Source organism: Mugil cephalus, chromosome 7, assembly GCF_022458985.1.
Source record: "Mugil cephalus isolate CIBA_MC_2020 chromosome 7, CIBA_Mcephalus_1.1, whole genome shotgun sequence".
Classification (NCBI taxonomy): domain Eukaryota; kingdom Metazoa; phylum Chordata; class Actinopteri; order Mugiliformes; family Mugilidae; genus Mugil; species Mugil cephalus.
The window spans coordinates 2,199,145-2,214,007 of record NC_061776.1 but is presented as its reverse complement, the minus strand read 5'-3'; the positions used below and the strand labels follow the sequence as shown (position 1 = coordinate 2,214,007).

Here is a 14,863-nt window from a genome sequence, read left to right as displayed (position 1 = left end):
TTGCACATGTCGAAGCCATTGTTTGTACAAGTGTGTGAAAGTGAGACCGGTGTAAAAAGTGAACATGCAAACACTCACAATTACATGCATTGTGAAGTGTGTGTTCAGGGAGTGTGCGTGCAGGATGTGTAGGTTTGTGTTGTGTTGAAGACTGGCAGTCGAGGGCCGGGGGTTGCCATGTGTTGCCCAGCTGTGGTCGCCTGGCAGAGGGAATATAAATACTGTCTTCCCCTCTCTGCCTTTCTTCAGGGACAAACAACAGACGCCTTGTTGTAGGAAAAAGAAAATCCTGCAGTTGTACCGCTGAAACCCACGTGTAGCTGCTCGAATTAAAGCAGAAGTTCACCGTGACCTGGAAACATGTGCAGACTTTTAAAAGAGCAGACGTGGTGGCACATTAAAGCGCCGTTAGTTTTAATTATTAAACATTCCTGCTTCTCCTGAGTCTCTCATTCTTTGCAAACACAAGGCATTGACAGGAAACTGTCTCCTATATGAGAACTGTTTTAACAGCCCACGTGGAATGGTTTATTGTGAAGTGGTCACACCGCTAAACTTGCAGCTCATCAACTGAGCAGCATTTATAAAGTTTAGTTATGGAGCAGCTCAAGTTTCCTGGAGTTCCTACTACAGGTCCATGAGACTCCATAGCCTTGGTTCAATGGGATGTGCAATAAAGCAAGTGGCCTACAATCACGCTGTAGGTTCAAACCCTGAAGAAGGGTTTTGAAGCTCAGTGTGGCGTCTCCGGTCGTCTCCATCTTGGTGTCTCATTTTCGGTGACTAGAACCTTTTTGAATCCAGGTTTCAGGGTGAAAGAGACAAATTTACAGCCTGCCCAGTTCCTTTTTTTCCCCCCATTTGGGTGGACGCCTGATAGGACAAACCCCACCCCTCGCCCCTCTAGCCCCTGACGTCTCTGAATGAAACAGCGCCCCCCATAGGCTTGGGATAGGATACGAACTACAGCCTTTCTAGATGCAGTTTTGCAATGGATCCATCTTTATGGAGAAATACACGAAATGGCGCCAAGAATAACCAGAGAAAAAAAGTTTGTGGACGTGGCCTTAATCCCTGCTAGCTCAAAAAGGGTCAACAACGTGAAGCTAATAGCTTATAGCGCTGCGGCTCAAAGCAGCCACAGCGTTAATTCTGCATGACTTTAAACCTGGATATAATTAAACAGGTTCTATACAAGTCAAAAAGTATATTTTTATTTATTCATTTACTTTTTTTAACCATCTCACACATATTTTCTTTATACTAGCAGTTTACTAGTGTTTTTTATTTATTTTTTTAAAATATGCAATTGAGTTACTGTCCCCTGTGCAATTTCCCTTCAATAAAGTCTATGTCTAATTTACTGTGATTTCAATAAGATTGTGAGAAAGTTATGCGGAAAATAAAAATTGTATCTGGCCGTCCTAATGTGAATCAAATCAAACTTACGTTCTGGTCCCACCAGATATAATTGAGCTGTAAGTGGCTGCTATGTGACTTCAGAGAGCGTTTAACTGCTTAACAGAGATTGTGCCAAATGTTCTTTATCGGAGTCTCGTGTAAAGATCTGATTTCAGAAAACATGCCTTGATCTTCAGGTATAAAATCCCCTTCAGGCCGTTTGACCTAGTGAACGGCAGAGATAACCTTGTTTATTCCGCTTCCTCGTGTCTGCTCAGTTTCACAGTGAGAAAGGCCTGATGCTGGGACACGCATCAACCCTCTGAGCTTTTAACCTCCTCTAATGACTTTATGGGTTTTTTGGAAAACGCTCAAGTCTCTGAGTGCACTCGCAAAGACAATCTATGGCTCTGGCGGCTTGGCCGGTGAAGGTCTGGGTTAAGTGGCAAAGAAGGGGATAGAAAGAGGAATTACTTCTCAGTGCATGTGTAAACAAACTTTAAGGCTTTTTTTTATCATCTCACGCCAGAGTGTGTTTATGTCCCCGTACTTCACACAGTTTAATGAGGAAATGATTCTCTGGGCTGCGAAAAACTCAGAATCAAAACGGAGGAGAAACCTGGACTCTCTACAACCAAGCAGAACTTTTGGGGCTCGTTGAAAGACCCTCTGACTGTGGACACACCCTTAATGGAGACACGATTTAATGTTGGTAAAAATAATAATACATGAATGCCTTTTGTCTGTTCTGCTTGTTAAAAATCAAAGACTCATAGGAAGAAAAAAAAACATAAATGTGTGGGGAATCATTGGCTAAATAAGCCTTAATTTTCTTGGTTGGTTGAAGAGCTACAGCACATCAACAGAGTAGTAGCTTCCAGTTGGAGAATCGTTTGGACCGAGCTGAAGGCCTCCAGAGTTCAAACCACGCTTCCCTCAAACCGCAACAGGCCGAGCAAATGACAGCTAAATGACTGCTAATCCTCCAACCTGATGCTGATGCTCAAACTTTCCACGACTCAGGAAACTCATCCTCACTGGCTGAAAGGTTGAGGTTCAGATTCATTTTACGGCTACTCTCTACTAGCATATTCTTGCAGCTGAACGCAGTTGAACGTAAAGGCAACTCTAGTCTACTAAAGCTCCAAGCGTCTTGTGCAAATAACCAGATTAGTTTTCTCTAAAGGGTGCGACTGTTGCAATTACTGGGTAGTGGGTAGGTACAAATTACTCACAACTCGTAGGTGAACTCTGTGGATCAGACTGTTTGGTCTACTGACGTTTCAGTGGAGAAGAAGGAGCCTCTGATCTCAGTCTTTAGAGAGGAATTTGTAATTAAGCATTTTTAATACTAGAACACACAGTTGGTCTTTAAGTGTCTGGGATTGGACTTATCCTCAAAGTCATGTCTCGTCACTCAGTACGTTTACATGCACGTGACAAAAACGAATTATTGCCTTAATCTGATTTTAACTGGACAACTTAAGTAAACGCGTTATCTGACTGAAACACCCATAATAAGATTGGAAATCAATCATTTTTTTCTGGTGAAGGACCCCAGAACAAAAACATCCAAGAAAGATGGTCACAGAAGAAGAAGGAACCACCTGAGGGATAGCACCATCTTATCTGGGCCTTAAGTAGCACCAGATTAAAAACTATTATCCATCTTGTTGTTGTTTGAAATGTCGGTCTGCCACATGAACGGCTCCAGTTCTTTATTATATGATGTAATAGGTCAACTGCCACCTAGTGCGGAGGAGGACGACATGTTCCCGTCATTTATTCCATTGCTCCGTTGCATGTAAACTGGGCCACATTCAGAAAGACGAATGTTGAGCAAAGCTCCATTAAGCTGCATGTAAACGCTCTGACTCCAAGGCAACGTGTCTTAATGGGCTTCAGAAATCAGGACCACGTCTGCAGAAGGGACCCGATCTGATTGTCTTTTTGGCTCCGAGCTGCATAGGAAAATCAATCAGCTGCATCAAATCAGATCCCTAATGAACCGAACTTTTCAGCCGCACCCAAAAGCTCGAACATAAAAAACGCTGCGGTCGCGTAGGTCCCGCTCTCTCACACAGTAACCGGATCGCATGGGAAGCAGCTAATTAGTGGAAATGGATGTTTGTTTTTTGCTTTTAGGCTTGTGCACAGCCTTGTGTTGTGTGTGTTTGTGTGGATGGAGGGTTCCAGGAAGCTGCATTCAGCTCAGAGCAGGATCAGATAACCCCCCTCCTACTCCTCCTTCCTCAGATCAGATCAGAAGCTGCAGGACTCCATGTGTCGGAGGTAACATTTCCATAACAGCGTTCATATGTTCAAATTGTTATAAGGAAGGTTCTGTTATCTAAGGGGGCATTGTGTTGTCCAGCTGCATTAGAAGATCAGGTTCTTTTATTTAAGTAGTAGCTCATTCTGCAATTAACGTCCAACAATGGAAAATTCATGATTGCTTTCAGATATGTTATGCCACCTGCCAGCCAGCTGTTACACCGGTTCAGTGTTCCTGTTGGTGGAGGTGATGCTCCGAGCAGATAGTTACCCTCAGAGAGTCTCAACAAATATTTGGTCTGAAGACACGATACCATGGGGACAGTTAAAAGGTTTAAAGCAAACAGGGACACCAAAAACAGAGCGAAGCGGCTCACATCACGGCCCTGGGGTGCTGGGGACGTTGAGAAGTCCTCATCACATCAGTACAAGCAGAATCAAATCAGCCATGTTCAAACTGGACTTCTGAATGTCGTTCATGGGACTAGTACTGGGTCAAAGGGGGACTGGACAGAAAGAGGCAGCTCGGCCACTGCTGCTTTCTGTTTTCATGCAAGTAAAATCCTCTAAAGTCCCTTTAATGATGTGCGTTTCATTCTCAGCATTGTTACATGAACCACAGAGCAGCAATAAATGCCGGGAATGCTCCTCTTTTCATCCAGTTATTTACTGAAACACAATTATTTGCACAATTCCCATCAGTCACAAAACGGTTCGCGTGATGGTCACGGTAAGGACGAGCTGAACAGGAATAATTCCCCGAATCAGAGTGATTTAGTCTGGTCAGAAAACAATCAAAGCAATGGAATGTTCTTTATTTCGTATCTAAGAAACATCAGTGACGTTTAGCATTTAGCTTAGCTCTCTACGCTGACTCCAAACAGCCATAACAGCCACGATCAATGGAACAAATGAAAAAATGGCTTCCTTGCTACAGGTGTTCCTGTGAAGTTATTACAGCGGTTTGTCAGCAGGTGATGTTCTGAATGGGTGTGTGGGGAGTTCAATGCTATGTTCATAAAAGCATAAAGCGCCGGAGGGTGTGTGCGACTCATAAATTAAAGACCCAGCATCTGTCCAGACCAGACTACAAAACAAGCTCGTAACGTCAACCACACACCTGTACCTGTCTGGCTCACTGGGACCGCTTTCACTGATTATACCAACATTTGATCATTCGTTCAGCTGATCGACTTTGATTTACAGAGGTGGTGTCCACATACAAGGATCAGCCACAACATTATGACCACTGACAGGAGAAGTAAAGAACATTTAAACCATCTTGTGACAATTTAATGTTCTGCTGGAAAACTTTTGGACCTGGAATTCATTCATGTGGCTGTTACTTAAACATGTAGCACCCACCTAGACCAGACCAGACCAGACCAAACTCCCCCACCCCATAGCAATGACACTCCAGCAGGATGCAGCCAGACACACACAAAAAAACGCTTTAGGAACAACTCAGAAAAACATGAAGAACAGCACAAGGTGTTGAGCTGGCCTCCAAATTCAAAATTCCAAAAACTCCAAATGCATCCCAAACTGATCAAGTATCTGTGGGACGATGCACACAGGACCCTCCCCTCAAAGACCCCCCCACTAACAACATCCAACACCCTCAGAAGGCCCATGTCCATTCTCTGGTGAATCACCACAACATTAGGTCATAATGTTATGGCTGATTGGTGTATAGTACAGAGCTAGCAGAAGGGGGAGAAATATAAAGCATGTGTTACAGAAGGACTTTCTGTAATGTACAGTGAGTTGAACCCTGAATGTTCCACCCCTGGTTTTAATTGACTAGTTTTAATCAGCGGGGAACCTGGACTCAGCGGGACACTGAGGGATTAGTGTCAGAAGAGCATCCCGGATTCATTTCACCACATTATCCCTTTTTTTTTTTTTTAAACACTGCCCTCTGAAGCCACTCAACCAAGAAATGACCTCTGATGCTGCAGCGATGCACGGCCTCCTGCGTTACCACGGCGACACAGGACTGACGGATTTTAACATCATCTTAATGGAGTTTCTGCTTTATTACACAATCGAACATCAAGAGAAGCAAAATGTGAATCTACACAGCCTGGGAACACCTGACTGGTTTAGGGTGAAACGCGTCTCCAGAGCTGCTGTCTGCACGGACTCCAGCTTGGTTCATCTTTGTTTTTCTACCTCCATGTTCTTAGCTCGCATGGATTTATTCCAACCATCTGATACAGAGTTTACATCAGGAGCTACTTCTTTCCAAATGGACTGTGCGCGCTGTTATCAACACACACACACCAGGTTCAAACGGACACATGTGGAGGGAGTTGGACGCAGTGAGAGGTTAGGAAGTGTCAGGATCCAGAGGAATGTTTGAGATATCCGGCAGGAAGTCGGGACTTAATATATAAAGCCATAGGAGGAAGGGAAGAGGAGGACGGAGCAAAGGGCAGAGGAAGGTGAAGGAGAAGAAATAAAGAGTTATTAATGGAGCCAGAGGATGAAGGGATGAAGAGATTTACTGTGGTGAAGAACTGCTGGTTTACCAGGATTTGTGCAAGTCACTCATGCACTCACATTCATGCTTTTAATTGTGTTTTTTTTCTGATTAGAGCTTCAACCGTGTAAATGATCTGCATTTCATTGTCAACATTGCTCCAAAATTCACAGAACACCAATAAATCCCAGCAGTGCTCCACTTTTCATTCAGTTACTTTTGTTTTTGCCTGCAAAATTACAGCCAATAACGAAACAGTTGAACTGAGGACCGAATGCAACGCGGGAAGAATAAAAAATATAAAACAAAGGGCAGAGTCTGGCCATAAAATGGAGCAATCATTATTTTGGGTCAAAGTCACCTGAATCTGTGACTGAGCCTAAACAGGTTAAAGAAGATAAAACACATGATGCTAATCCTTGAGTCCTTATCCTCAAAACATGAGGGTGAGAGATTAACCTTAGCCTCAACCACCCCCCGCCAACCCCCACCCAACCCGTCTGAACCACACCACGGCTGACCTTGTCGACCACGACGGCCTCTTAGCAGCAATAAACACGGATCTACAGACGCACGGCTGCTATTGTGGCATCTAAATCGTGGATTAGCCTAGAAAAAAAAAACTTCAAGGACATTGTTTTTATGGAGATGAAGTCAAAAATTGGTTCTTATCTTAAAGGAACTAATCCCACAGAAGGTGGATGGAGCACGAGGAGGAGGACGTTAGGGTTATAGGCTGATGGCTGTCAACATACTACAGATCTCTTTATGGCTCTGGCATCCAGGACGTCTGCATATACTCCCAGAAATTCACTGCACGAGAAAACTGAAATAGCAGAAATGTTCTGCAAACAGCTGATCAGGTCTGATTCAAAATAAAAGATGATTTATACCTAATATAACCATCATCAGTCAGTTTCAGTTGGTGATTAGAGATTGTGCTTTTTCCTTTGTTTCAGCTCAGTAAGTAATCCTGCAAACACTAAGGCTGGTGCATCAAAAGCTGAAATTAATCAGTTATATTGAATGTCATTCAGTTCAGGAAGAAAAGAAGAAGAAGAGTATCCATGCAGCATCCAAACACGAGTATGAAGAGCTATAAAGAAGTGCATGCATGAGAATTCAACTAAGATGATCAAAATGCTTTTGCAGATTCAATTTCAGCTCATTTTAGGAAGGTTTCCATGAAATTAGATGGTGAGTCCAGAACTGTGGAACAATTCAAGAAACTCTGAACCCCTACTTGCATTTGAAGTGTTTTTTAATGGATTTATTTGTAAATGCAGTAGAAATGCAAACAGGAATACTCAAAGATCTTAGTTCCTGGTGGAGTTTAGCCACAGAGAAATATCTTACAAGTCTTCCAGTCTAAGTCAAACGCCATGCTTGACAAGCAGCTAATTAAAATGATCCAAGTTTGAATTTTGGAATTTTTTTTTCCCCCTTTTTAAAACGCTCTCACAGCCACAGCCAGTGGAGGGAATAAAAACAAACAGGTTCTCGTCTGGGCTGTGGGTCTGGAGCTGAAGGCCTGAGACTTTGTTTGATTTCCCACAGTCGCCGTCGCCCCTCTGCCCCTCTGACCGGCGGCTTGAAGCAGCCAAACCGGTTGAAGATGGAGAGCAGGCGGCTCTGGCTCGTGTCCAGAGTTTCCCTGGGAAGGTGTTATTTTAGCAGCGCTGGGGGAGCCAGCAGCCAAGCTGGGCTGTCTTATTTTATTTCAATGAAATGATGTAAGAAATCAGACACCGACACAATATTTCTGGAAGGAATATTTTTAGTTCCAAACTTAACCAGAGGTTTGAAGGCGAATAGGCGTCACTGCAACACTGGCAGAGTTTGGGATCAGGGCAGGTCTACTTCATGCTCTAAGTCCTCACTTGCTTCAGTTCTACTCCAGTGAGAAGCTCTGTGCAGTGAGGACGGTGATCTTGTTTAAGTTACTGCATGTGTCTACATACTTTTGTCTGTACAGACTGTTGGGGGATATCCCGGAGTCATGCCGGTTATTTGCGTCCCAAATTCCTCCGACTCTAACTGGTCGCTTGTCAAGGTGACCCAAGACACACAAAAGCTGCAGAGCGAGCAGGAATCCAGCTGCACGTTCGACACAGTTGTCCCGTGAGGGAGCGGGGAGGGTTGGGGTTAGGGCCGTCCAATCTGCAAGCCGTTTAAATTCCTCTCCGTTCCTTCTGGCTGCTCAGCAGGCGTCAGGTTTCAGCTTTAAACAAGCCAAGGAGGAGCAAGGGGAGGGAAGAGGAGCAGCGGCGTGGCTCTGCCGGTTGAAATCATCATTAAAGGGAAAACACCATAAAGTGGGCGGGGCCTTCTGGTTTGTTGTGGTGAGCCTATTAACGTCCATGATTGGGCTGTTACTTTTTGTGGCTTCGATGAGAAACGCAGGCTCGTGGGAGGAGAAGAAATGGCAGAGTGTTGGCAAAGTTTAACTACCGGGTTGAAAACGTGGAACGGATTCCAGGAGCTCGTTACTGACCAATCACGAGGCTTCATGTTCTGATAATTTGTCTTCCAGGGATCATTTTTCAACAGAATTGTGAATAATTGCAACACAGCTCTATAAACCAGGACGTCTACAAACCAGGACGTTCCCACCAGCACATCGACAAACGTGGCTGAAATGACCGAATCTGGGACGTTTCAAACCTGGTGTTCAACGTCACTACGAGGACTCCTGTGAAGTGAGTGTGTGGACACATGTGGAGAACATAGTACACTAACTCTTATGTGGAGTGAAGAGAAAGCACAGACTCATCATCAGGGATTACAACTCAAAGCGCTGGGAGTGTTTTCCAGGCGCTACTGCAAACACAAAGCGAGGAAGTGACAGAAATTAGAAAACAAGTAGCACATGTTGACACTGAACAACATTTGGACATTTGCATTTGTTTTTTTTAAAAAAAAATGCAGTTTCAGTCTCACGTGCAAAGGGAACCTCAGATAAAAACGTGAATGCCTGTGTTGCTGTTTTTGAGAATTTAGGGTTAGAGTTAGAAGATACATGGAGACAATGAGAAAGTTTCATCTCTATGAAACTGAGCTCTTACCAAACAACATGGGACATCAGATGCAATCTTACAACTGGCTAAAAGCTCATGATAGGCAGGTCGGTCTGCAGACTAGCCTTGACGCCAGACTACAAATGTTCGGTGGTGGAAAGTTTATCTGGAGTCGCTCCATTGGAAACACAGTATGCGTCGGCTAATGGCTATTGTTTTTAGTGTGACATGGGCTTGTAGTTCAAAAACTCAATGTATGTAGAAAAACAGTGTCTGTACGACTGATTTAATGCAACAACAACTAATCACAAGTGATAATAAACGAAATATTACTTCTAATTCCTTCCAATTACTGTTTGCACACGGGGCGGCTTGCAAATAAATACCAAATTAACTTGCAAATTGCAAATTATGTCCATGTCCTGGGTGTGTTCACACGAGCCAGCCACTTCTGATCGGATTATCCAGGACGGATGTTAGTGTGAAGTCTGAACGGAGCCAAAGACCAATCAAAGTATCTATGCAATAAGTGGATAAAACTCTGGAGTTTACAATGAAATGTCTCTGACTGGTTGTTGGTTTATCCAGATGATGCAGAGGTATTTTTATCTCTTTATCAGCTGAAACACGTCCCATAATGTAGAGTGAAACCAGATTCATGTCCTGAGTGTGTCCACACCAGGACATGTATTTTATGTCCTCATGCATAAAATGCAGACCCAGTTGTGTCATTACTACCCCCCTTCACAGAGTCCAGCTCATGTCTTTAGTTCTGCTGTCGCTAAATAAACTCACCCACTCCCACTGCGATCACTGCAAACTCACACCTGAAGGCAGAGCTGCTGTCTGATTGGCCGACAGGTGAAGACTGCCTCGCCTCCAGTTCAAATAAAAACAAACCCTGTAACCGTCTGAACCGTCTGACTCCACTGTGTCAACACGAGCACTCCGCCTTCAAACGCACTGCGGGTCAAACCGATCCACGGCCGGCCGCTGCTCGCTGGATATCATAAAGAAATAAAAAGGGCCGGACAATCGCAGACAAACACAGGCGGAGGATTGTTCTGCAGCCTCGAGGCCGTCGCTCAGTCTGTCAGTGAAACCTGAATGAAACCTGAATGAAACCTGCCCCATCCTGCCTGCAGCAGCTGCTCGTCTTTCACCCAACACGTTCACTGTCAAAAGACAGTTTTATGCGTATTTCCACTCTGCAAAAAAGCCCTAAAATGTGTAGGAATCCATATATATTTGGAGGTTTGAAGGCTTTAGATGTCAGTTTAGACTGTACTAGGCCCCATTACCTGCCAGGATTCAAGTTCATTTTCATAAACAGCAGTTTGGCCTGAAACCAATACGCACTAAAAGGCCTAATATAGACCCGTCGTACAGTCTGTCCCTAACACTGGGACTTCTTTGGGCTTTGATCCTAGAGTAAGGTCCATTTTTATATATTCAGCAGCTTCTTCCTCCTTCAGACTAAAACCTGGTCACAGTAGTGAAAGTCCGATTCGCGTTTCACGAAAATGACCAAGCGCTGAAAAAGTCCCGTCTGGATTTGTGCTTGGATTCTATTTATAGAGCCACTCTGGTCCAGACTGTTTTGGCTGCAGCTCAGTAATTAGAGACGAGAAAGCTCCGGCCCGAGGATGTGTCACTGTCAACACGTCCATGTCCCCGTAGCTTGGGGACAATGTGCTCCTCTGTGTCTGGATTCAGTTTAAGAAGCGAGGCCCCTCGTGAAAACTTCACAACAAAAGAAACGGACCAATAAGAAGCGAATGACAGAGCTGACGGCGGCTTCATCTTAAAAGTGAGTTTCCTCTTTAAACGGCTGCAGACATCAGGTGCTGGAAGTAACACATTCTTTAACCCTGCTGAGTTTAACGCGGAGAGTGTTTCCTTTGGTCGTTCTCTGGTTCAGCTGAACGGGTTCTTTGAAGCTCTGCAGCTGAAATATCCTTCATCCTTCAACCATGTGACCGAAGGTGATTCTGAGATAAGAGACTGGACGTCCTGTTTGCTCCACTGCTTAAATGAACCTAAAACCACCAAACTATGGACAAATACAAACAGGGAATGAGGATTAAATAAGATTAACCTCATTTGTATTTGTGAAATAAACCTAAATATTGGTTCCTAACTTCTTGACTCCTTTCAAATACTCTGGATTAAACTGGAGTTTAAACACAAAACCTTCACAAAAACTACAATTTAGGGATTTAAACCCCTGCAGGGAAACCACAAAACCATGAACACATTAAGGTTCATATTTAGATTATTACGTGAGTGAATTCTAAACAGCAGAAGTTTGGGATTATACTCAAATTTACAATGAATTAAGGATTATATTTACGTTTAAACGTTGAAATCTGGGATTAAAATCTTCTAACCCGAACATTATTGACATGAATACATATCAGACGTGTTGCAGATCCTCCAAAGCTGCATTTAACTTGAAATCCTGAGATTATTCCAAAGAATTTAGGTTTAAACTTAGAATTGAGAATCAAACTTTGAAACGAAGGACTGAACTCATACAGCTGCTCTGTTCAGTGCATAAAACGCCGAGTTAAGACAAACAGTTGAGAACATTTACTAAGTTCCCATGATGCTTTGTGGGTTTGCTCAGTTAAGGAGGAGCAGCTCGTTCGTCTGAACCCAGTAAATTTACTGAGGGAGTCGACCCGACGTCCTAACGGCTCCAAACAGGACGAGAGAAGGTCTGAGGCTCTTTATTAACAGCGTCTCTTTGTCTGTCTTCATCCATCATAAACCCAAACACATTCCTCTCCGCTCAAACTGTTGGATTTCATTTGCGGCGACCGAAGCTGGTTTTCGCTTCCTCGTCAAATGCCCTTTTCCTTAAAGACTGGGCTCTTTGTTCCAGCTGCGATTAGCTGGCAGATAGAAAAGCCGGCAGGCCCGATATTTGAGACTATTGTGAGCGGCTGCCTGCTCCTGGCGCTGAGAATTATTCTCTCAGACTTTTCAGGGAGACCTGAGCTGCCAGATGTGCTGCCGGGGTGGGGGGTGAGGGGAGGGGGGGATCTGCCACATATCTGCTGCAGGGACAGGAAAAAAAAAATAACAACTCCTAAACCTCAGAGAGGCTGTTTCACCGCCTGAGCGTCGTGACCTTTGCCCTCTCGTACCAACGGAGCCGTGGTGGAGTTTAAAAAATGCACCAGCGCCAATGAGGGAGCAGCCTTTCAACCAGGAAGCAGAGCCTGGTACATATACACACATATATATTTAAATAAAACGGTTGCACCACGGCTGAATAGAAACCGGTTTTAAACGCGTGTCAGTGTCTCTTATCTGTCAGACGTCAGCGGCAGCAGTGACGACTGAAAGAAGCAGGAATGACTCAGGTGTGATTACGGCATCGCACCGAGGTGTGGACGCCGTGTCGTAAGCTGACAGATGAAAACTCGTTGGCCGTGACTCACTGAAGGTTTACACAGAAACACTGCGCTGGTACGACGCACTGAGCCGACCTGAGCCCAGGTTCCTGCATGAATCGACTCCACACAAACCACATGAGACGGTTCGGATTTTAAAACTTTCAGTCTGTGGAAACAGCCTCACACACACAGACGTTTAGTTTAAAATCACAAAAGCGTTTTTTAGCGTTTTTGTCTTTAGAAATATGAGTAATCGTGATTAACCATCATTTATTTTTAATCCATATTAACCGTGTTCACATATCATACGTTTATATAGATTCATACAAATTAAATACTGAAGCTGTATGTTGGTCATTTTGGAGATATGGTCAAGATTCTTATATCTCAGCATAAAAGCCACAGCTCAGATATTTATATATATCTAAATTTGTGTATCTTACAAACTGAATGAGCAGCAATGACTAGAAAATGGTACAAAATGAGAAATGAAGCATTTTGTATTTTATATACTACAAAAGAAAGATTAACCATGTGGTTAAAATGTCAGTCAAAGGGTTAAAGAGAAGACAAATGCTAAAATCGTTGCTCTTCTATTTTATTTTATTTTTCTTTTGGATAATAATTCTGAGTTAAATGCAGGTTTAATGCAGACTGGGCATCCCGGAGGAGGAGGAGGAGGAGGGGGTAAAGTCTCAGATCTGTCCTCTGTCATCAAGCATTCATCAAGTGGCCGGCCAATCAAAAGCTCCCTGGGGACACAGGTCCAGACTTCTATTAATAGCTTTACAGGAGTTTTTTTCATGTTGGAGGAAACCAGAAAAAAAAGAGGTGCGGAAATACCAGAGATCCACTGGGACTCAGTCCAACTCCCCCACACACACGCACACACTTCTGACCACAGAGCCCATGTTTCAGTGATACCTATGATCCACTGACTGTGGCTGGTGCGTTCAAGGAACAGTTTGAGCAGTTTACATTTCCACCTTTTGCTCTGGTGACTTTCTGCACGACTTTGCTGCATTTTATTGTTGTGTTTGTGCTGCACACTTTTTTTTCTTTTAAAGAGCCTGGTAACAAACAAACAAACAAACAAACAGCTGGAAGGAAGGGTGCGTGGATGATGTGAGAGCTGAGGCGGCTGCTGCTGCTGCTTACCTCCGTGAAGAAGTTATCCATTGGCCTCGTTATTTTAATCCCACAGGATTTGCTGCGTGGAACCCGCGCGTCCAGTCAATCCAACTCATGTGTTGTTAGTGGGATTCCAGGCAGATACAGAGAAGAAGGGTTCGGCTTCAGAGCATCATCTTCCTCCTGGAGGTCTGCAGCAGCGTGGAGGACACTCACCCACTCAGCCAGCCAGTCAGTCAGCCAGTCAGTCAGCGTGGAGCTACTGTAATAGATTTACCCTTTGTTTCCTGGGTTACTCCTCCAGCAGAAACACCGGGAGTCCTTTAAAAACAAACTTTTGGGGGCTTCTCCTCCAGGAGCCCGGGCCCCTCTGTGCGCACTGTCCCGTCCGCTCCGTGCGCCGCCTCGCTGCTCGCTTTGTTTGGGCAACAGCTACAAACTCAGCGCGACGAGCCAATAACCGAGACGCCGGTAAAAAGTTTGGAGGCGCTCACTCACTCACTCACTCACTCTCTCTCTGTCTGTGGGCACGATAATCCGTAACTCCGCCTCCTCGACCCGCCCCCTCCTCCTTCCCCCTCCTCCCCCCTCCTCCCCCTCTCCCACCGGAGCCGCTGCCTCTCTGGCTCCCCCTGCTGTCGGGGTAAGGCCCTGGAGCTCAGGGACCTCAGCATCTTCACATCGTGACTGCAGGGAGTTAAAAGCACAAAGAAAAGGTCTGATTTTAAGGAGACTGTGGTGTTAAACTTTCATTTTATTTCCATATTTACTTATTTCTACTCTGGATCTTACACCGCGCTGCTTGTCCTTCTGTCCCTGGATGGACTCTGTCCAAAGACATATGGCAAATGAGCTAACGCTGAAAGCCAATAGAAAGTTAGTGGACACATAATAATAACACGTGGAGCTCCCCCTGGTGGCTGGCCTCCAGTATAGGTCATATAAACCCCGCCCCCTCCATGTTAGTGGGTGGGACTTGGGTCAACTAAACTGTGCAATATGGGGCATTTACATGCAACTTTGCGTGCGAAAATGCAAATATATTAATTTAGCACAAGCTAATGTGTTTATTTGCCTCTTCAGCAGAAAACTTCAGTGTCATATTGTGTTTGCACCAATAGTGTATCTACATATGGCCGTTTGCAACTGCT

The 14,863-nt window shown here is 44.4% G+C and overlaps 1 protein-coding gene across 1 annotated transcript in view; it reads right to left on the bottom strand.

Annotated features, from left to right (window-relative positions):
- myo10 (myosin X) overlaps nt 1-14,209 on the bottom strand; it is a 106,319-nt gene extending 92,110 nt beyond the window's left edge. Inside the window, exon 1 of the mRNA XM_047589775.1 lies at nt 13,740-14,209. Coding sequence (XP_047445731.1) covers nt 13,740-13,760 — 21 coding nt within the window. The 5' untranslated portion in view covers nt 13,761-14,209. The remainder of the gene's footprint in view (nt 1-13,739) is intronic.
- Nucleotides 14,210-14,863: the final 654 nt, after the last annotated feature.